At 41.2% G+C, this 23,409-nt stretch overlaps 2 protein-coding genes across 2 annotated transcripts; one reads left to right on the top strand and one right to left on the bottom strand.

The window, feature by feature from the left end:
• Positions 1-1,096: 1,096 nt before the first annotated feature.
• On the bottom strand, positions 1,097-6,336 carry LOC149668587 (uncharacterized). The gene is made up of 12 exons (XM_089840819.1): positions 6,301-6,336; positions 5,435-5,779; positions 5,235-5,359; positions 5,036-5,182; positions 3,695-4,224; positions 3,093-3,645; positions 2,774-3,020; positions 2,483-2,695; positions 1,867-2,163; positions 1,364-1,706; positions 1,230-1,281; positions 1,097-1,139 (listed from the first exon to the last, which is right to left on the bottom strand). Exons 1-12 carry the CDS (start codon positions 6,334-6,336, stop codon positions 1,097-1,099), a joined length of 2,931 nt encoding a protein of 976 aa, XP_089696945.1.
• Positions 6,337-11,122: 4,786 nt separating this feature from the next.
• LOC149668586 (uncharacterized protein F54H12.2-like) lies at positions 11,123-13,363 on the top strand. Its single transcript, XM_089840818.1, has 3 exons — positions 11,123-11,126; positions 11,767-12,744; positions 12,918-13,363. The coding sequence occupies exons 1-3, from the start codon at positions 11,123-11,125 to the stop codon at positions 13,361-13,363; spliced, it is 1,428 nt and encodes a 475-aa protein (XP_089696944.1).
• The last annotated feature ends 10,046 nt before the right edge of the window (positions 13,364-23,409 follow it).

The raw sequence follows: 23,409 nt of genomic DNA, 5'->3' as shown, positions 1-23,409 counted from the left end.
TACGGCCTCAATTGTTAAAAATGACATCCTGACCGTCCTGTGCGGAGCCAAATTGTAGAATGAGCTTATTTCAGAATTGTCAATCCTTTATAAACAATTCAGAGTTCATCCGATACTGGGCGTGTCTACATCTAAGCCAATCGCACAACGCGTTACATAACCCGAGAATTATACATAATATCCTATGTCGACTCTGCTTCCAATAGGATGACTCCTCCCTATCATTTCCCCCCGTTTGAAATTACTTTTGCGACCATATTTTCCCGCCCCTATACTCCCGCCCCCTATTTATTTAAAACTTAATTATCAATTTTTGGTGAAAAATTAAATTGTTAATAACTGAGTTACTTTCTCGGTTACTCGAGTAACTGGGCTACTTTATCGGTCACTAAAGTAACTAGTTTACTTTGCTATGTTACTTTCTCGGTTACTTTAGTAACTGGGCTGCTCCCTCGGTTACTTTAGTAACTAGGCTGCTCCCTCGGTTACTTTAGTAACTAGGCTGCTCCCTCGGTTACGTCAGTAACTAGGTTACGTTCTGGGTTACTCGCCGCGAACTCCAGGCGAAAGGAAACTAGAAAGTAACTGGAATACTTAAGTAACCGAGAAAGTAAGCTAGTTTTTTCTCGGATACTCCCCGCCAACTGTAGGCGAAAAGTAACTGTAAATTTTTGATAGTGAAAAACTCAAGCACTTACTATTTCTGGTAAAGGATGAGTAAGAAGAATAATATCAGTCCAAACGATTTAGGAAGTAACTTTCTTGATGAGACAGTTAATCGCATGTAATTTCTTTTGACAGCCAAATTGTAAAATGAGCTGATAACAGAATTGTCAATCCTTTATAAACAATTCACAATTAATCCGATACAAGGCGTGTCTACATCTAAGCCAATCGCACAACGCGTTACATAATAACCGATGTCGACTCTGCTTCCAATAGGATCACTCCTCCCTATCATTTCTTCCTTTAGAAATTACTCTTGCGACCATATTTTCCAGCCCCTAAATTCCCGCCCCCTATTAATTTGAAACTTAATTATCAAGTTTTGGTGAAAAAATTAAATTGATAGTAACTGAGTTACTTTCTTGGTTATTCAGGCAAATAGGTTACTTCCTTTCTGCAAGTGTAAATTACGTCTAAGGGAACACGGGAACCTACTTATGGTAAGTATAGTTACTTCCCTTCTGCGAGTTTTAAAGTCCAAGGGAACACGGGAACCTACATACCGTAAGTCTAGTTCCATTTTGCGAGTTTTAAAGTGCAAGGGAACACGGGAACCTACATACCGTAAGTCTAGTTCCCTTCTGCGAGTGTAAAGTCATAGGGAACACGGGAACCTAGTTACCGTAAGTCTAGTTACTTCCCTTCTTTCGTCGGTATGCTTCAGGAATGACCACGCGGTTGCTCATGAAGAAAAGCCCATTAAAGTTTGATATTTCGCTGCGTCTGCGAAAGTATGGTAAAAGGCCGAGAGGAACTTTATCTTTATTTGGCCAACCCATTCGCAGGAATTTCCCCAGTGATTGCAAAGTGTCGTCTTGCTTAGTCGCGGCGTCAAATTGATTTGCCGTGATGGGAGTGTTGTTTTCCAGTTCTCGTACAACGAACACATACTCCGCAGGTACAGGTACTTCGGTATTGGTGCTAAGCAATGGTAGTCGACTCATTGCGTCTGCGTTTGCGTTGGCCGTGCCCTTCCGGAACTTCAGGGTGTACGAATAAGCTCCAGTAATGCCCATCGCTGGATACGAGCCGCGGCCGTGGCGGAACTGATTTGTTGGCTGCCATCAGCGTGACCAAGGGTTGGTGGTCCGTGTATAAAGTGAAGTGAGTGCCATACAAGTAATCATTGAATTTCTTCACCGCAAAGATAAAGGCCAAGGCTTCTTTGTCGAGCTGAGAGTAATTTTTTTCAGCATGAGACAGGGTTCGTAAAGCGAAGGCAATTGGTCTTTCGTGGCCGTCCATCTGGTGCGAAAGAACAGCTCCAATACCGACCGGCGAAGCGTCGCAGGCAAGAGTTATTGGCTTTTTAGGGTGGTAAGGTACGAGTAGGTTAGACGTCTTAAGAGCATTCTTGGCTTCCTGAAAGGCTGCGTGCTGTTTGGGTCCCCATGTCCATAGGGTGTTTTTATGTAGAAGATCATAAAGAGGAGCAAGCTTCATGGCGTTGTTAGGCAAGAATCGTGCGTAATAATTTAGCAAGCCGAGAAACGAGCGTAAAGTCTCTATATAGTCCGGCGTGGGTGCGTTCATTATTGCAAGTATCTTCTGCTCCTGGGGATGTATCCCCTCTCCGTCCAGCCTGTGGCCCAAGAATTCAATGACTGGCTGTAGAAATTTACATTTTTCTCTTCGTCGCTTTAGACCATACTCTTTGAATTTGGCAAGAACTGTATCCAGGATAGAAAAATGAGCAGCCGCCAACTAGATTGTCGTCCTGGAACGGTGTGACTTGGTTGACCTCTGATTATATTACTTTCATTATGCGCTGGAAGATGTTTGATGCCGAGGCGACGCCAAAGGGTAAGCGGTTGAACTTGAATAGACCGAGAGGTGTGTTTATCACCGTATACTTCTTCGAGTCTTCATCGAGTTCTATTTGATTGTAAGCCTCCCTTAGGTCTAGTTTTGAGAAGAATTTACTCCCAGTCAGCTTGGCAAAAATGTCTTCGGGTCTTGGTAGCGGGTACTTATCGATGTTCAATTGAGGGTTTAAAGTTGTTTTTTAGTCAGCGCAGATAAGAATTCTACCCTGGGGTTTCTGTACAATCACAATGGGAGAGGGAAAATCGGAGTAGTTTACTCTTTTGATTATGCCCTCTTTCTCCTTCCGATGGATCTCTGCGGCGACGGCCTCTTGTCTGGCGTAAGGGATCGTGCGTGCCTTGCAGAACTTCGGTGTAAATTGATCCTTAAGGTGGAGTTTCGCCGTAATGTCTTTTACAGTACCCAGTCCAGGCGTGAAGAGTTCATCATGACTGTTGAGTAGGGCGTCCAGGTCTGAATCGTGTTGACTGATGATGCGGTTACAAGGCGCATTGTGGCTCTCAAATGTTGGCAAAATATCAAGTGCAGAGTATAATCACAGGCGACCGCAGAGATAAGGTTTTGTCCCTTTTACTTCCAATAGCGGTAAACTAGCTTCCCGACCTCGGAATCCGACTGTTACCCTTGTTTGACCCACTATATCTATGGCATCTCCGGTATACGATTCTAGTTTCCGGGAAAACTGGCTCATGGCGTGTTGGTTTACGATTTTGTCATAGTCTCTCATCGTCATCATTACGCCTGAGCCGCTGTCTATCTCGAAGGTGACTGGTGTACCATTGACCTCCAGAGTGACGTTATCCGGTGGGGGTACGGCTTCGTCTGATGAAGTCGGAAAGTTGGTGACGGTGTGTATTTCCGACGAATCCTCTGTAGAGGGTTGAGTGGGTGTTGCGTACCGTATATGGTATGTGTCCGGGGAGTACTCATCGTATTCATCGTGAGCGGTGTCACTGGTGTCGTTTTTCACGGTATTGACGTGATGTGAACGATATGGTTTGCGCGGTAATGGTCGCACGGGAAGTGGAACATCCGGATTGAAACAGTCCTTGGCAATATGACCTCGAAGGTTGCAGCGCAAACAAGTCGCGTCTATGTATGGACAAGCGGGCCCCTTATGATTAGGACTTGAACAGCATGCACTGGTTGAAATTGGGTTTAGGTTTTCTAGGAACCTGATTTTCTTCACGTGAATTTGAATGCTGTCGCGCTTGGTGTCTATGCGACGGTTTCGGTTGACGATGTCCGCTATCGTTCCGCGGCTTTTGTTTTCCGGAGTGGGGAATTTTTGCCTGAATCCGATGTACTTCGTAACTCGTTCCATTGTTTGCGTCATCAGCTTTCATCTCGCCTAAACTTCTTTTCGCGTTTTCCATGGCTAGTAGGATGGTCTTCGCTCTCGCTAAAGTAATGGACTGTTTGTCCTCTTCTTCAGCTATGAGTTTCTGCTGCATCGTGTCGTTATTGATGCCAAAAATGATTTTGTCGACAATCATTCCGTCACGGTCGGTCATCTGGCAATGCTCCGAAAGTGTCTGAAGTGCGGCAATAAAGGCCTCCACAGTCTCCCCGTTTTGGCGATTTCGGCGGTAGAAACGGAGACGCGCTAAACACCGAAGAGGCACTGGGTCAAAATGCGCGTTTAAGACTGTGACTGAAGGCGGATGCCCACTGGCGTCGCGTGTAAGTTTCACGCAAAAATTTCGCGCGTGCGCATGCGCAAATCGGTGGAGAGTTGTCGCGCGAGAATTTCTACGCGTTCACGCGACGACTTGCGAAATTTGAGCAGCTTCCTATTTTCGTAAGTTCGCGCGCGAAAATATAAGCGACAGATGGCGTGGAATAATTGGTGAAAGTTGCGTTTTTCCGCGTTTTTTGGTCTGTTAAAACTGACAAATCACTCAGTAGCCTTCGTTGATACCTGATTTCGGATTAAAATGGATTTTAACGTAAAATTAATTAAAGAATTGATAATTTTAAACATCAAAATCCCCGCAAAAGAGAAGTGCATCGGAATTCATGGCGATCCATTGCTTTGGCAATGAATACGGATAGTGAGTGAATATTATTTACTTGAAGTCTTTGGGTAGAGTTGTATTGAACTAATTACTGTTAAATTATTAGTAGAATAATTTTCTATCAAAATTCGGGCTTGATCATTATGAGCCATTGAATACGATGACCTTCTCGGCTTAAGCCTTTGCAAAATCCTGTGATCGGAAATCTCGAGATCCACTAACAAATTATGAAAGTCCCCTTGTTGCTTTCTTTTGAGAAAAATTTCTCGAACCCATTTTGATCATTAGTATTTCTTGTTTTTTTTTCATTCAAAACTAAAATTACACTTTTTTCACGCGACTCCAGCGGGAAGCAAAATTCCGGTGTGAATGGTTTTCGCGTGAAACGTTTGAAATACACCCGCGTTAACGCGTTTTAAGCGAACGCGAAATTTCAAGCGACCTCAGTGGGCATCCGCCTTAACTGATCGTATGTTTTTGAGTCCACGGTATCCGGCCGAATCCGGTCGCGTAAAGGGTGTATGTTTCTGGATTCAGAACGGTTTGTAATATCGCGCGCTTCTTTTGGAGATCCGTGATGGCATTCGCGAGAAAATACGCGTTGAGGCGTTCTGCATACGGGGACCATGACTCAGTTTTTTTGGTCGAAAATGTTCAATTTACCGACTAATGCCATTGCCGTGGTGTTGTTCGTTTGACGTTGAATTCGTAGTCTCGACGCACGCGAGAAGGTCCGGGTTCTTTAAAGCACGGTATGATGTGCCGCGTAAACGTGCCACAGAGTCGGCCTATATTTTTCACCGAGTGCGGCGCGTATATAGTCAATACTTTTCACCGAGCGCGGCGCGTATATAGTCAGTTACCGAAACTGGATTCTGTTTCCGCCGTGAAAGCCCGTGACTGTAGTCGTAGATGTTGTCGTAGATGCGATTCAATTTGCTATCTCGCCTCCGTCGCCATTGGTTGTGTTCTTGTGTAATAAGTGAACCAACAGATTTAACTAAGACTTCCAGTTTATTGTTTGAATATTCGAGACAGTATTCGCACACAATAGTTTTATCAGGCCGAGGAGTGGAACTGGAATGCCTATCGTCCCGAGGGGTAATCTCTAGGTTGACTCGGTTGGTGGGAGATAACGATAGATATCTAGTAGATGTAAAATAGGCTACATTGTTTTTCTTATCAGGTTGCCTATTGCAACATTTGGTCTATATTTGTTTTATGTACGTAACAGAGATTGAAATAGTTTTCAAGCAAACAGCGTTGCAAAATCGCATTTTGTCCGACTTTTCTGATCAAGGTGCGGGTGTCGCTCGGTTACAAGCAATTTACGTGGCGAAAGAGTTTGAAAATGTCACAGAAGTAGCTAGAAGATGCGAAATGAGGTTAAGAAATATTAATCTAATGACATCAAACACGATATCAGGTGCTACTTTAAAGCTCCGGTGCGAAGCCATATTCAAACCGTACATTGATTTTGTCACATACCATTTGGAAAGACTATCGCAGATGCTCAATAGTAACAACACAGATTTTTTAAATATCACAGCCAGTAATGTTAACTATCACCGGCATAAACATATAGTGAATGATATTTTCAATTTTCAGATGAAATAATGACCGTTGAAGCGGGAGAAGCTCTTTTAGCTAATTTTTTATACGGACGCTCGGCCAGAACCAACGTAGAGTCAGGTCATGACTATTTGTAATGCAAAGATTTAGGGCTTACCTTGCACACGTTCCACGAAAGTACTTCTCCGGACATTGGCAAAAACTTTCGGGTCGACGAAGGCAATAAACTAGTTTACTTGTGCAACTTTGGTTATTCGCAACACATGGATTCAAAAGGATTTCAAAATTCTATTAACTTATCTAAAGTGTTTCAACTTATCGCCGACATTACAGACAACCATAGTCATAGACATAGCAGTCTTTCTCAAGATAAGTCCTAAATTTTATTAAAACGAACACATTCCTGTACTTATTAATACAAGGCAGACATTTATATCTTACTTTTTCCAGGTTTTTCCTTCTCTTCGTCTTCCGAAGATATATTATCATCATCTATATTTTCTTCTACTTGTTTTTTTAATAAATTAATTATGTACTATTTCTGTAACTTTTAAAAATTACCATATCACACCTTCAATTTTGGTTGCTTCAATCCTGGTAGGATATGCTTCAAAAATCTCGTTCTTAAGGCCCTGCGGTTCGGTTTCTCAGATTTTTATGGTCTTTACTATAATCCAAAATTTTTCCTCAGATCTCCAATCCCGTTAATCCGCTTCCAAAGGGAGTTCCATTAATGGTGATGATGGCCTCTAAGAGAGACCTAGGTTTGCACTTGCTGACAACCGATGTTGTAACATGAGTATATACAGAATAAGCTGTCGTTCGAGATAGGGAGTTGCCTATCCTATAGCGTGAAAACAAATTTCACGCTCTCGCGCCTTCTTTATCCGTGGAAAACTCTCGCGCTACCTTTAAGATTGCTAAATTATTATCCATAAGCTGGAAAATGAAAAGCAAAAGCACGCGTCTTCTATTCATCGCATTCTATTCTAAATTCTGGGCACCCGACACCTTGGAAAATATACATCTTATCCCGCGTTTCAATTTGAGATATTCTACGCACTTTCCAATCGCGTTTAAAGATACGAGATCCCACGCATTTTTATAAACCAGCTCAATCCATTCAAACAATTGCCATTCACTTACTAATTTTAATTTGTTGATAAAATTAATTAACGCGCGAGTATAGCTAATCGCAATAAAAACATCAAACTATATAAAAATGACGAAAATCGCCGAGTCTTAGTGTTCTACTACCTTTATCAAACAAAGCTACTTGGCGCAAATGATATTTAAATTTAGGTTAGGTTGCATGCTGTTAGGCTTGGCAAAGCTAGGTTAGGTTCAGTTACATATTTGCGCCGAAAATTTTATTTTTGTTAGTTGAATTGGTGAGAGTATTTTTTCGATTTGACCATGAGGATCTATTAGTCAATACTTCCGTAAATTGATTACGCGTAATCTATAATCGGTGTACAGGGAAGCTGAGAGTGATTAGCCACTCGGCTTTAACATCAACTATTATGTTATACTAGTTTATGGCTTTATTATAGTTCCATCGTGAATAAAGAATGCGGCGCGTGAAGAAATTTGTTTTCAATCTACAGGATAGGCAACTACCTTTCTCGAACGACAGTTTATTCTATATGTACTCTGTTCCAACATCAGCTTCCAGCATGCGCAATGCTAGGTGTCTATGGGGGAAATTCTCTAACTTCTTTCAATTTTATCGAAAGTGATAAGTTATCACTTTACATACCGTGACCTTATCGATAGTGTGATAATTTGGTATTCTCTAACTCATTTCCGTTGTTTGCGATAAGGATTGTTTCGATAACTCAGGGTAGTGGTAATCATTTTTTTTAAACGAAGGTCACGTGATTTGCAATTCTAGCCAATCCAAGGATTCGAATGTATAGCAGACGAAATTTAGGATTTAAAAACGCGGGAAAATTTATATAGCACTTTGATTTAAAGTAGTTTTAAAAACCTAATTTAGGTGTTTTATAAATTAGAAAAATGAGTAAGGCAGCTAGATCGGTCGCGTTACGGGGAAGCGACGCGAAATTATGCTGGGTTTTTTTAGAAGAAAACCCAGAATTTATCAGCGGAAAGCTAACTCCATCCTTTAGCAAGGAAAAGGCAGACTCAAAATGGGAAGAAATTGAGTGCAAGCTTAATTTAGAAGTACCTCCAACCAAAAAGGCGGCTTCATTGAGAAAAGTAAGTAAAATTGTAATTTGTACATAAAAATTTAAAGATTAGAAACAAGGTTTCATTACACAACTCTTTGGAGTTTGCTCTCTGTTGAATGAGTCCCATTAGTAGAACTATAATTTCGCTTGTTACAACAAGAAATTCATTTAAACCATATTTTTTAGTCCTTGAATGATTGGAAAACAAGCGTACTCAGTAAAGCAGCCGATCTAATGAAAGAGCAAAAGAAAACTGGAGGTGGCGAAATTTACCAAAAGGTGCTGGATCGGGGCCTTTCATAAATGGAAGGGCGATTATTATCTTTGGCCGGTAAGTGGAGGAAAATTACTGGGAACCCAGATTAGTGCGAAATCGGTTTTCCTTCTAGACAGGTAAGTATAAAACTCATTTGTGTGCTTAGTTATTTTAAGAGAACCACAATAAAGTATTTTGTGAAATTTTATTGAAATTTTGTTTCTCAATTGATACACACCTACACAACTATCTAACTAAGCAACAACAACAGCAATCGGTTGCAGTAGAAACCCCTGTAAGTTTACGCGGTGAAAATTATAACTATTTTAATCGGTTATTTACCTTTTCTCAACCTGTAGTCACGAGAAAGTCAAACCGCGTCGGCGCGAGAAAACGGTTGAACTTTTACTAGCGCTCTTGATCAAATTTTGTATTACAATGAAGACGAAGGCTTTACTTTATCTCCTGTTTCAACATCACTAATGGGTCCATCTACTGCTCCACAATCTGTTCCTTCTTTCATTTCCACCCAAAGATCAAAACCAAATAAAGGCCTCAATTCCCAATCGGCAACTTTTCCCAAACGTGTCCCATGACCTAAAATACCACCTAGGCAAAGAGTTCCTTCTTCTCCTTTTAGCCAGGCTAGACGTTCCCTTACCCCACAAGAAATTCAAAATACTGCAACTGGTACATCTTCCTGGAAATTCCAAATTTCCAATAGCTTCTACAATTAATAGTGATATTTCAGAATCACCCCTACCAGAACGTCGGAGGCCGGTACAACTTGACGCTGCACAAAACCGCGGCCGTGGCAACTCTAGACGCAGCAATAACAACAGGGAAGAGTTCAACGCAGGGAAAGTATTTCACAATTACTGTAGCTATAAGGGAAAACCTAAAATTTTACAAACAGGTAGAACAAGAAGAGGTGGCCCGTATGACAGGGTTATGGCAAATAACACGCTGACCAGTTTTTCCGCAGTATGTTTGAAAGCCAAGCTAAGCAAACAGCTGCCATGGAAGAGAATGCGGCACATCATAGGAGACTCGCTGACGCAGTGAAAGAACGTGTTCGAGTGGAACAACAACGTTTAAAAGTTGAACAGGAGCGAAATAATATTTTACGCGGTTTTTCTAAAGCTGCCATGAAATTCCTAGAAAGGTCTTTTCCAGACCCTCCTGTGGATTCCGACTAAAAAATTCGTAGCATTTAAGTTTCTCCTACCATCTTCAACATTATTAAACAAAACGTGTACCATTTAGCCTAAGTTGCTTATCTGGGAAGAAATCCTTCTGCGTTCTCTCCCCGCTTGTTAAAGGAGTTTTCCTCCGCGGTCTCACCCGGTTTCTCCTTTCCATCAAAACTTGCAGAGGTTAACGGTAATAGTTAGTATAGGGCGCTGTCGGTTAGCTGTGGCATAGGGGCTACCCACCACCCCTCTATGCATTGGAAAGGCGTTAGATCAGTGGCAATAAGTCGCAAGATGACTTGGTCCAATTAGCTAGCTGAACTTAGTTTAGGCAAACAACTTGTTCAATTAAAGGAACTCGAATGAAGGCAGTGGCGAGTGGTTGAAAATTAAGCAAAATGTGTCAAGCACGTGACCGAGCAGAGGCGTGGTTAAAAGAAACTTAATTCGTTTTATTTGGAAAACCATTACTTCAAACTCGCGAAAATCAAGGACTAGATGATCAGTCCCACGCCACCCTTTGGATCTTCGTAATGCGCGATGCCTGTGACGCATTTCAGATAATTAAACCACTCGCCACTGCCTTCTTTCAAGTCCCTTTAAAGGGCAACTTAGTTTTCAACACCACCGCGAGAAGGTAGGTACTCCGCATATGTTCGATCTATATTCGCGTAGAATGTCGCGAAAAATCACAAACTTCGAGTGTCACTCGACAATCAAGTGAAGTAAACGTAAGGGACGGTTACAGTATTATGTTTAAAAATTAATATTTCCAAATCAAAGTCTTTACTATAATATCAATCTGAATTTTCAGCATTTACAAACTTTGAATTTTGGAAATTTTAATTCTTATTCAATATACTGCGAAAAATGCCTTACATTTGCCAAACCTGATTGCTTAGTGCCCTCAAAAGGGCCTTTTGGGTCTGAACTTGGCCCTCAACGGAAATGCCTGATGAGACGCTTTCTCACTTGCACCCCAGCATTGAACCAGTTAGCACCAGCCGCACGATTTTTCACCATAGGTGCTTGCGCTTCAGCAGCATCGTCAACATCATTATTTTCCGCTCTTGCACTGTTCACCAAGTCAGCTCCGGCTAGTTGTGCATTTCCTTCCTCGTAAATTTCAGGGATGTTATGGGCTAGGCACATTTTATGGAGGATGCAGCAGGCATAGATGATTTTTCCCGCTCTTTTTGGGCAGTAGTGCAAGGTTCGGTCCTTAAGTAGGCACCGAAATCTATCCTTCAAAACACCATTGCACCTTTCCACACATTCCTCGCTTCTTTATGGTGTGCATTGAACTGCACTTCAGAAGGGTTGGCTGGATGTGGAATGGGTACCATCAGCCAAGGCTGAAGTGGATTGCCCGCATCGCCTACCAAAATGTTTTACTTCATATGATTATATTCATTGAGAAGAAATTCAAAATTATTTTTGTCTTAAGGAAAAATTTCAATTTTGCAACTTTAGTCTTATTTGAATAAAAATATTTTCCACACATCCAAGAATCTATTGTTGAATATCAAAAAAATTACCAAGCAGCCAAGAGTTTTGAAAACCTTCATTCCGATGCTTGGTTTCAAGGAAATTATGTGCCAAGGAAGACTTGCAAATAAAGGAATCATGCGAAGCGCCAGGATATTTACCATTAACATTTAAAATGCGAAGATCTAAGTCACAAATCTAGATTTAACAAGGTCATGCAAATTTGTTTAGATCTAGTCACCAAAAAGAAACACATTCTAGATATTTACAAGCTGCACATTGATGGAGTAATAATCCTTTCGATAAAAAATGCACAGCATCCAGCGGTTCATCTTTTTTAGGGGGGGGGTGACTATATCTACATGAGTGCCATCTAGGGCTCCTATCACTCCTGGGAAGTTCTTCCTTTCCAAAAATCTAAAATTTTGGCATATTAATTATCTGGCCTCACTGACTTTCGTATTTGTTTATATACGGGGTTTTACTTTCAGTTGCTCTTCCAAACTCTGCCAAATTCCTCGGCAGAAAAGCCGTTAGTACTGGGACCAAAATTTTCAGTGACGTAGTATCGGGCAAGGATATTAAAGAGGCTGCTAAGAAAAGAGTAACTGAAACTTTAGATGATATTAGAACACAGCATGGGGCAGGGGGGAAACGTCGCAGACGTAAAAAACCCTTGAAACGAAAACGGGCTCAAAGTAAAAAAAGGTATAAAACGAGCGGCTACCAGGAAAATAAAGCCATTTCGCCGTCGTATACCCTACAGGTCAAGACGACACGATATATTCTCCTAAACATGTTTCAAGCGACAATATCTGAGCTGGACTTTTTCGAATCTGTCCCGATTCAAACATCGGTAGAATCGGCCAAATATGTTTGCTATCGACCTATTTCGGTTTTGGATGGAGACTCTCAGATTGAATTTTACGTTCCTGGAAATGGCGAAGAATATATTGACGCCTCTCTAACTATGCTTTATGTTCGAGCTAAAATAGTACATACGGATGGTACCGATCTTGTTGAAGCCGATAACGTAGCGCCCGTCAACAATTTTTTACACTCACTCTGGGATACGGTAGAAGTAACCGCCAATGATACGGCCATTTCATCTTCAACCGGAAACTACGCCTTCAAAGCCTACCTAGAAACATTGCTAAACTATGGCGGAGACGCTAAAAAATCTCATTTAACTTCTTCTTTATGGCATAAAGATACGGCTGGGAAAATGGTTTCTGTAACTGAAAACCAGGGGCATCTTGTCAGGAAAGAGTTAGCAAAGGGTTCGAAAGAGATTGAAATGTACGGAGCCCTACACGCTGATATGTTTAACGTTTCAAAATTCATACCCAATGGCGTCAGTCTTAGAGTCAGGATGACCCGAAATAAACCAGGCTTTGTTTTGCTCGGAGCTCCTCCCCCCGGCGGCGTATGGTACAAACACGAAATACTCGAAGTAGGTTTATATATTCGTAAAGTGCGAGTAGCCCCTCGAGTAATGCTAGCTTTAGAATCGGCTTGGACTAAAGCCACGGCAAAATATCCATTCACTAGGACAGAAGTGAAAGTTTTTACCATTTCGGCAAATATTCAAAAAACTACTATAGATAACGTATATTTAGGGGTTTTACCAAACAATTAACAGCGGGTTTAGTAATTCATAACTCGTATAACGGCAAATTGAGTTGGAACCCTTTCGACTTCCAAAACTTTAACGTGAATTATATTAATCCGATTATCGGCTCGGAACAAGTACTAGCTAAGCCTTTGCGACCAAATTTCAAAAAGGGTCTTTACACTAGATCATATTATTCTCTGTTTACCGGATCAGGTACTCATTACAAAGACGATGGTAACGAAATATCTATGAAGGAGTATCCCAAAGGTTATACGCTTTACTGTTTTGATTTGACTCAAGATGGTACCGCGTCAGATATAAATCATTACAACCCTATACGACAAGGAGAATTGCGACTTGAACTCGGGTTCGAAGAACCAGTACCCGAAACGCTGAATTTGATCGTTTATTCAGAATTTCAAAGTTTAATGCACATAGATCATAATAGAACCGTCGTTGTAGATTCGCCATGAACGCCTCGACCATAAGAAGGGTTTTGAGAGACACCCGCGGTTTCATGGGCGTATACCCGCGCGATGTTCTACCCAAATGTATCCTTCGATACCCGGCTTCCATTGTTATAAATCTAGATAATCACAAAGGGAACGGTACTCATTGGATTTGTCTCTATATCGATGGGAATAAACAATGTTATTATTTTGATTCCTTGGGCTTGGGTCCCTTGGCAGAAGATATTAAAACATTTATGAGAGAAAATTCTACGAAAATAAACTATAATAGGAGGGTTTTGCAACCCTCCGACAGTTCCGCTTGCGGTATATACTGCGTTGTATACTTTATGCACAGAACGAGGAGAAGAGGCACAAACATGTTTTTCAAGAAATTTAAGTGGGATCCGTGAATGAATGACGTCATCATTTCCAACCTCTATAAGAGAACCACGCCCTCCCACTGAATTCTCTTATCCAATCCCGACTCGGTATTAGACCGTGTTATGACGTCAGCCGTTCCGGCCTCTATAAGAGAAACACACCCCCCGTGAATTCTCGTATCCAATCCCGACTCGGTTGGTGTTATGACGTCAACCAATCTCTATAAAAGAAGCCCTACGGTCGTTAAAGGATTCATATCTAATCCCGGTTCGGTTTTAAACAGTCATACACAGACTCGCTGCTAGTTATTATGAAGTCCGCCGTTATTGAGTTAGAATACCTGAACGGATGCACTCGTAGTGATGGCAGCACGGACATTATCGTGAAAGAAATGGCCATAACAACCATCGAGGCCAAGCCGGCGACCGTTTCGTGGACATTCGCGCCACCGTACAATAAATCCCACGTCTCCATTTCAAAACAACGACAAAACCAGTGGGTTTCGCGTAATCTGCACCGATTGGACTGGAATGCCGGCCAAACCTCTTACGCCAAAATCGACGAATGCCTCGCCGCCGGTCTACAGGTGGTCGACCTAATCTTTTCAAAGGGTGACGAAAAAGTCACCTTTCTATCGTACCGTCTCAACAGAACGGTTCACGACTTGAACGACTTCAAGTGTCCGAAAGCCACCACCGCGGACGTCATTTCTCTTCCCGTACGGTGCTTGTACCCACACCCCGTCGGTGAGCACCGAACGGCTTGCGCCTTTGACAAGGCTTTAATTTACGCCTTATGGGCGCACTCTAACAAAGCCGAAATTAATATTTCGTGCAATCTAGACATCCTAAATGAATTTTATATGTAAAAAAATGGATAAATGAATTTTATATGTAAAAAAATGGATAAATGAATTTTATATGTAAAAAAATGGATAAATGTATTTTTTTCTTTAAAAATGATTTTATTTTTTCAACATACACATATTACAGCTTGAAAACAGATTCTCTGATGGGGAGAACAAGTCTGGTCGTGTTATTTGCAGACGAGTGTCGTAAACAACATTTGTAAAGGGAGAGGGAGGTTCATAGCGGGGATTGCGAACGAGTCTGGGCACGAATTATCTTTAATCTTGGGGGGGTCCAGTTGGTTCCAATGTCGTAAACAACTTTGTATACAAAGAACGTCTGCGGGGCTGGCTGACAGGTCTGGGCATGATTGATAGGGGGAGAGAGGGTGGGGGCAGTTCTAGTTCTTGTTATAGGTTTAGTTTGGTGGTATGGGGGTCGCTTCATGTTATAGTTTGAGTTTAGTTAAAGTTTAGTGGTGTGGGGGTGGAAGGTGAGGGGCGAACGGGTCTGGGCATGAATTATTTTAGCCGCTAGGGGGGATCCATTTGGTTCGAATGTCGTAAACAACTTTGTATAAAAAGAACGTCTGCGGGGCTGGCTGACAAGTCTGGGCATGATTGATAGGGGGGAGAGAGGGTGGGGGCAATTCTAGTTCTTGTTATAGGTTTAGTTTGGTGGCATGGGGGTGGAATGGGGGTCGGCTCTTGATATATTTTGAGTTTGGTTCTAGTTAAAGTTTAGTGGTGTGGAGGTGGAAGGTGAGGGGCGAACGGGTCTGGGCATGAATTATTATTTTAGCCGCTAGGGGGCTTGTACATGTTGAATTATATAAGCAAACGGAAAAGATCGTTGGGTTTCATAACTAGTATGAACACCGAGGCGAAAAGACGTGAAAGTTTCCATCGCTGGAAGGGTCCGTATACAAATCCCCGAAATCTAGCTAGAGACGGATTTTTTATTTATATACGTATGGTCACGATACCGTAGAGTGTTATTTTTGTCACGGTATATTAAACGATTGGAAAATTCGGGACTCTGTGCATGAAGAACACAAACATCATTTTCCTAGTTGTCCCTTCATCCGCGGACTTCCAACAAACAACGTACCGATCGAAGGCGACAAGGGTCACGACGTACCACCCACCGCCCGCTCTGATTATATGGAGTTTCGCATTCAAAAGTTTGTCATTCAAAAGGCAATTTTGGATACCTACGTCCAAGAAATTTTCAGCGACCCCATGAACCGAGAGATGTTGAATACGACATGAATTCGGAAAAAGCCCGTTTAAAAACTTTCCAATCGTGGCCGTCGCTTTACGTTGATGCCGCCGAACAAGCGCGAGACGGGTTTTATTTAGACCGTAGAGATACCTTCAGATGTTTCTTTTGCCACGGTACTCTTCCAGTATGGACAGCCTCGGAATCGGTAAACGATAAACATAGACAATTGTACCCAGACTGTCCATACATTTTTGGGCAACAAACGCTAGTCCACACGGACCATACCTTCAGATGTTTCTTTTGCCACGGCACTCTTCAAGTATGGACAACCTCGGAATCGGTACGCGATAAACATAGACAATTGTACCCCGACTGCCCCTTCATTCTTGGAAAACGGACGCTCAATGTACCTATCGAAGTATACGTTACGGAAAACGATGACTATATGTGTCTTATCAAGAAAAGATGAATTTAAAAGACTCTTACAATGGTGAAAAAAAAGTTACTTTTTGCCCTTTTACCGTAATATATAAAATACCTTACGAGGATCGTTTTAACTATTATTATATCGATAAATTGCATTTTAATGAACGCATCCGTAATATTAATACTTTACTAGAAAAAATACTTTATGTAAAAAAATAAAACATGGATAAAATATTTAACGCCTCTTGATTTAAACATACATAGCGCAAAAGTAAAAAAAATGCCCCGCTTTAAAAAAAACGTTGGGAGAGAAATAGAAGGAGATTTAGAGAGAGATGGAAGTCCCCAGGCTTGTACATGCATTCCCCGCCTTGTACGTGTATCGGAGAGAGGGACCCGAGAGAGGAATTCTATGGTACATTTCAGTACTATACGGAGTTGACCTATATACAAGAGAGAAAATGCGCGCCGCTAGGCTTGTACACTCGCGAGAGTAAAAATAAGGAGAAGGTCAAAGGGAAAGAGACGGTGAAAGTCAGGAGGGAACCAAGAGAGAGAGATGGTAAGAAAAAAAGCTCTCCAGCCTTCACAGCGCTCTCGCGGGTATCGGGCGGGGTAAAGAGAAAGTGAAAGTCAGAATAAAAAGGGGACTTAGCGAAAAGAGAGAGCAGACACTCAAGAACAACCTACACCCTTCGGGTGGAGGAGGTGAGGGGGAGAACCACCAACCCCCTCCGGGGATGGAGGCATGGGGGCAAAAATTCGTCCCCCCTTCGCGGGTATAAACCATGGGGGGAGAAAATTCATCCCCCTTGCGCTGCCCGCGGGTATCGAGGCTTACTATTCTCTTATAAACAGCCATTTCAAATATCAGTATTAAAAAAAATCTTTGGAATATCAAAATGAAACAGCTTTAAAGATACAAAAGTACTAAATGCATCATAATTACGAAAAATACTTCCACATATTCACTTTATATTATGGAAAAAGGGAATATTAAGGTTCTGTATGATTTCTTAACACATCAACACAAGGCTAACTGCTAACGCGACGCACTAGTGTAACAATGGACGGACACACACAGACAAAAAAACATAGACTGCTTTTTAACTCTTTCCTTATTAATTTTGAGTTGAGAAACAAGATTATCTTAAATATTAAAACAAGTTGGGAAAACCAAAATATTACCTCTCCGAGTCGTGGAAAAGACTATTATACGACTCAATATCGAAATACTATAGTCTGTCAAACGAAAGAAGAGCCCTGAGAAATTTGTCCAAATTGGTGTCGCCACCATCGACCCCATAGTACTTTATCAACTTGTTTTAATTTTGTCAATAGTCGTCTGTAATATAATCTGCTATAAGCAGATAGGTTTAATCGCAATAGAACCAATACATCTTGCAATATATATTTAATATAATATATATCTATTAATATACATTTTGCAATATATATTTAATATAATATATAATTATTAGTATATAAATATTAATATATATATTGCAAAATGTATTGGTTCTATTACGATTAAGCCTATCTGCTTATAGCAGACTATATTACAGACGACTATTGGCAAAACAAAACAAGTTGATAAAGTACTATGGGGTCGATGGTGGCGACACCAATTTGGACAAATTTCTCAGGGCTCTTCTTTCGTTTGACAGACTATAGACCAACATTTTTTCGCTTTGTTTTGTCTAACGAAGCTTAAGTCATTGAATAGTTTTCTCTACATTGTCAAAATATATAATCATCCGCTAATCCTAGGCTTCAAATCATTACTTACAAAGAATATATAAGTTCTATGTTAATTTCATTCTCTGATACATACCACTAACTTTGCCTTATATAACGTTTAATTCAGAATAAAATCTGTAAGTCACGATTTCCATTAGAACATACCTTTACTAGAAGATCTTGTTTCCTTTCTAACGAAAAACTGAACTTTCCTTATCAGTTTTTCAAGGTTATAGAACTGAAAGGGTTTCTTTTACCTTAGCGTTTATCTCGGTAATTTTAAAGTTCACTATCAAATCATAAATCTTTATTTAATCTCTAGTCTCCCTAATTAAAAAAACATGAAATGTCCTAAACGTTTCTCTGATTTTCATTACTTCAAATTTATGCAAAACTACTAATGGCTAATTCGAACCAAAAAAACCACTCGTACGTCTAAAACAAGGTTCTGGGAAAACCCACTTATGTTTTGCAAAGACCGGAAATGTGTGTTTAGTAAGTCGACAGAATTAATTATAATAAAATATTTATTGACTGTGCTCATCAAGTGTCCAATATAAACTTACTACAAAGTAGCTAGCTCCTTTATGAGGAAACCTCGTTATTCGCTATAGGTGGCGCGCACTAGTGGAATAGATCAGGGTATACTAGTGGCGAGACTAACTATATATGATAATGTTATTAAGAGTATATAGCAAGAGTATATATCAAGTGTTTTACGAAAGTATATAACAGGAGTATATAACATCTTTCATTCTTTAAAAAATTAAGTATTACGAAAACGTTTTGGATTGAAAATATTAGTTCTTTTTCGGGTTGACCTTGGTTGTTGTGTACTTGCTGTAAATGTGTAAATGGTGCTCGTGTGCTAGGTATGGCGGATACAGAAATTGTCTTGGGAAATGGGGAAGTTCCCGGAGAAATTCGAGTAGCGCTGTTCGGGTGTTGTCCAGCGTCTGACCAGTCGTCATGCCAGAAGGACTTAAAGTCCTAATGTTTGATATTGATGTAGTACGTGGCGGTTCGAGTTTACGCGGTGTAATTACAACCACTATTTGCTTTTGGTCTGGTCTTGACGTTTAAAGTATGGTAGGAGATCGGATATGTGTTGCTGAAATCGGTGAATGAGTTTGAGTTGTTAAGACTGAAGTTTGATTTTGCAAGGGTCGTGGTGTTGGAGATGTGTTCTGCGTTGCCGAGGTCGGTGAATAAATTTGAGTTGTTGAAATTGAAGTTTGTTTTTGTATGGGTGGTGGTAATCTTCCTAGTCTGACTCTTGAAGTGGTTCGGTAAGTATTGGCCGCAGGATCGGGTAGATTGGTTAAATTTTGCCGCAAATGCTTAACACAATTGTCCTCCACCTGTTGTACTTCTTGTGCCGTGTTGGGTTCAGCGTAGTCGCTTTGAGGTACTGAATTGAGTAGGTGTGTCGGACGTATTTGGTGGTGAGTTCTCCGCAATGTTTTTCCGTCATTTATCTTCAGGATAGAAGACAAGGGCTGTTTGCTTCCGTGTAGTACTTCTGCAGGTTTCCATTACCGTGGTCCGACATGGTAATATACTGGTCTCCCGGCCATTAGGGTTTCAGGTATTGTGCGGTGCGCGTGATTTTGACGTTTAATCATTGGTTTTTTTAATCCAGTAAGGTTTGCGAATACGACAAGTTGAGAAGTGCGTTCGAAGTGTTTGTTTTGTTTATAGTTTACGGTGTTCTGGTACGGCGTCCTTTTAACATCTCGCTGGGTGACGTTAGCTTTCCAATGGGCCTCGAACGATATTCCATGAGAACATACTGTAGGTCACGACCTTCCTGTTGCGCTTTGATTGCCAGGTTTTTTATTGTTTGTAAGGTTCGTTCGGTCATACCGTTGCTTTTTAAGAATGATATGCGCTGGATGTTCCGTGTTCTACTGCCCATTGTTGGAGTAAACCCTTGAAAAAGCTCGAGTTAAAGGGAGGACTATTATCAGACACCAATTTCTGCGTAGCACCATATCGACAGAATTGTGGATTTAGGAACTTTATTATCGCTTTATCATTAGTGCTACGTAGCTCTTGAGCTTCTACGCATTTGGAGTAATAGTCAACTAGAATGATCAGATTTGTATTATTGATGTGGAAGAGATCCGCACCAACAGTGTGCGAGGGTAGCTGAGGTACATCGTGAGGCGTAAGCGCATAGCGTGTTGGAACGGTCCCTTTTTTCGGCAAGTTATACAGTTCTGGACATACTTTGTGATGTCTCTTTTCATTTGTGGCCAGTAGAGATACAGCTTGGCTTTAGGTATGCACTCGGTTATTCCTTGATGAACCGAGTGAATTTGGGTCATGACATCACGGCGGGGCACTTCGAATCGTAAAGCGCATCCCCTCGGTAAATTAGGCCTTCTGATGCATGAAGTTCTTCTTTTATCGCCCAGAACGGCTTTAACTCGCTGTGTAATTTTTCGCATGCAGATCGCCATCCTTCTTTTATGTAGAACAGTATCGTTTGTGCAGGTGGCTCAGATGCGTTAGTGTTGTTGAATTGAGTTTGTACACTCCCGGCTCATCGGTTTCTAAGTAGGATGAGTCAATTTCAGTCGTGGATTGAGGAGCACGTGACAACGTGACGGGCACTTGTAAATGAGTGCCAGGTATGTAGACCATCGTTATTTGGTATCTGAGCAGGCGAAGAACTACCCCAGTAACACGAGTGTTCCGCGTTCGAGTCGGTTCGAGGTAGATTCGTCGGTTTATGGTCTAGTCGGTAGTTACGACTAAATTCCGAAACTTATTTAACTTCAGTTGCCAACTCCGCTTTGCAGTCGGCCGTGAGAACAATAAAATAGTGTTGGCTGATAGGTGTATTTTAAGTCGGTTAATGTAATGAAGGATTAGGTCGGCTGTTCGACTCGCTACCAACTAACATGCGTTTCTATCAAATAAAAGATAACAATAAGGGTCTAGAGGTCGACATATCCGACGGCCTACCGATCACACTGAACATTTCAGATTTCGTTTTAATGAAGCTTCTTCCGCGTTTGAGTCGGTTCGAGGTAGATTCTTCGCTTTATGGCCTAGTCAGCACTTACGACTAAAGTCCGACTCTTATCCAATTTCAGATACCAGCTCCACTTTGAAGTCGGACGTGAGAACAAACAAATAGAGTTGGCTGAGAGTTACATTTTACGTCGGTTGGTGTAAGAAAGGATTAGGTCGGCTGCTCAACTCCTTACCAACTAACATTGGTTTTTATCAAAATAACAAGGGACGAGAGGTCGGCATATCCGACTACCTACCGATCATACTAAAGATTTCAGATTTAGTTATAATGAAGCTTCTTCCGCGTTTGAGTCGGTTCGAGGTAGATTCGTCGGTTTATGGTCCAATCGGCACTTACAACTGAAGTCCGACTCTTATCCAACTTCAGTTACTAGCTCCGCTTTGAAATCGGACGTGAGAACAAACAAATAGAGTTGGCTGATAGTTACATTTTAAGTCGGTTGGTGTATGGAAGGATTAGGTCGGCTGCTCAACGCCTTACCAACTAACATGGGTTTTTATCAAATTTACAACAAGGGTCGAGAGGTCGACATATCCGACTACCTACCGATCAATACTAAACATTTCATCTTTCGTTATTCTAAGCATAAGAAAATAATATATAGCTCCCTATAAGTATGAAACTCTCCATTTAAGCCATGTAAACACTATTTTCTTCCATTGCAATTTGTAACTATTTGCCACTATTAAGAGCTTTTGGCGTTAAAAAGTTGAAATATTTGTTTATAAAATTTTCAAATTTTATATCGTTATTAAATAGTTAATGGTCTTGAAATTATTATTATGATAATTATAACTGATTTAGTACATTGCAAAATTATCATAATAAATTAATAGATGGCGCGAGATTTTGACGAACGAGGCTAGCTCCTACACTGGTACGAGGTAAGGAGTATCTTGTGTCTCTACTTGCGCGGCGATATTTCCCCGGCCCATCGTGCCTTTCGCGGGCACCTTAGGTGGCGGCGATGGTTTCGCCCCCCAGTTACTCGCAGTACCGAAACTTCTCCCACGGGGCGTAAAAGCGTAAGCGCGCCAAATTTGGGAGCAAATGCTGTAGTATGAAAATGTACTACGTTTCATACTTATAGGAAGCTATATATTATTTCCTTATGTTTTAAGACAAATCAAAGATACTTGGATTTGTATTACAAACAAAACATAAAATAAAATTTTAGCATCAACAATATAGTGTAATATGTTTATTCACCTTGATATAAATATAAATCTCTCGTTTTAAGTATCATTTTAAAGTAACATTAAAGAAAATGTTACGGTTTACGGCCTATTTTAGCTTTCCCTTAAATTTACATAAGCCTTTAAAACCGTTTCCACGGTTAACTCATTGCTACTTCGTTTTTATCGGAGATAACTGCATTGCACACTAACGTTAAGTGCAGTCATTCATGGCTATCTCCACTTTTCGTAAACCACCCAAGGTGCGGAATTCGGTCCAATGGGACCTCCCTTCTTTGGTTTCGGTTGAATGGGATTTCGGTCCAATGGGAGGGAATCATCAAAGACACTTCGCATTACCTACAGTAAAAGATCTCTAAACCGACCTTTAAAAAATTCTACAGCCGACCATTAAGAATCCATCAAGCCGACCATAAACAATTCATAAAGCCGACCATAAACAATCCATAAAGCCGACCATAAACAATCCATAAAGCCGAACATAAACAAATCGTAAAGCCTATCATAATCAAGCCGTAAAGCCTACCCTAAACAAGCCATAAAGCCGACCACAAATAAGCCATAAATCCGACAAATAACAGTCGATAAAGCCGACCGCAATTAGGGGAATAATCCGACCATAACCAGATAACAAAGCCGACATCTTGTTTGATAATGTAAGAGCTGGCCACGCTTAATTTTTAGAGTCGGTTAAAGTGCTGGCAAAATTTCTATCCCGACCTCATTTTGGAAATCCCGAAAATTTTCCGTGCACGTTTGAAAAGGTTGGAAAACCGCCGGACTGACCCATTTTCGGGTAGGACATTTCGACTGTCAAAAGGAAAGTCTACCCACCATTTTGCGGCAGAATAGGGCAGTGTCGGTTGAATCTCGAGCCGACTCCGTTGGCCCAACGTCGATTTTGCTACTGGGGTAAGCGCTGGATGCGTGGTGAGAGTCTTAATGATGACAATTAAAGGTTTATGATCGGCCTGTACGATAAAGGGGACTCCAATGACATAATAGTGGAATCTTTCGCACGCGTAGACTATGCCTAGAAGTTCATGTTCTATTGGCGCGTAGTTTAGTTGAGTGCGGGTGAAAGAGGTTGAAGCATACTCAACAGGTTTACCATTTTGTACTGCACCGACGCCTATTAGGCTGCTTTTTACTGACATTGTCCTGGTGGCTTGCGAATTGTAATAGGCCAGTACTGGGGACGAGGAG

Source organism: Phalangium opilio, unplaced genomic scaffold, assembly GCF_054372755.1.
Source record: "Phalangium opilio isolate 3A_F unplaced genomic scaffold, DU_Popi_V2 ptg000055l_1, whole genome shotgun sequence".
NCBI lineage: Eukaryota > Metazoa > Arthropoda > Arachnida > Opiliones > Phalangiidae > Phalangium > Phalangium opilio.
This window is presented reverse-complemented; position numbering and strand designations above follow the sequence as displayed.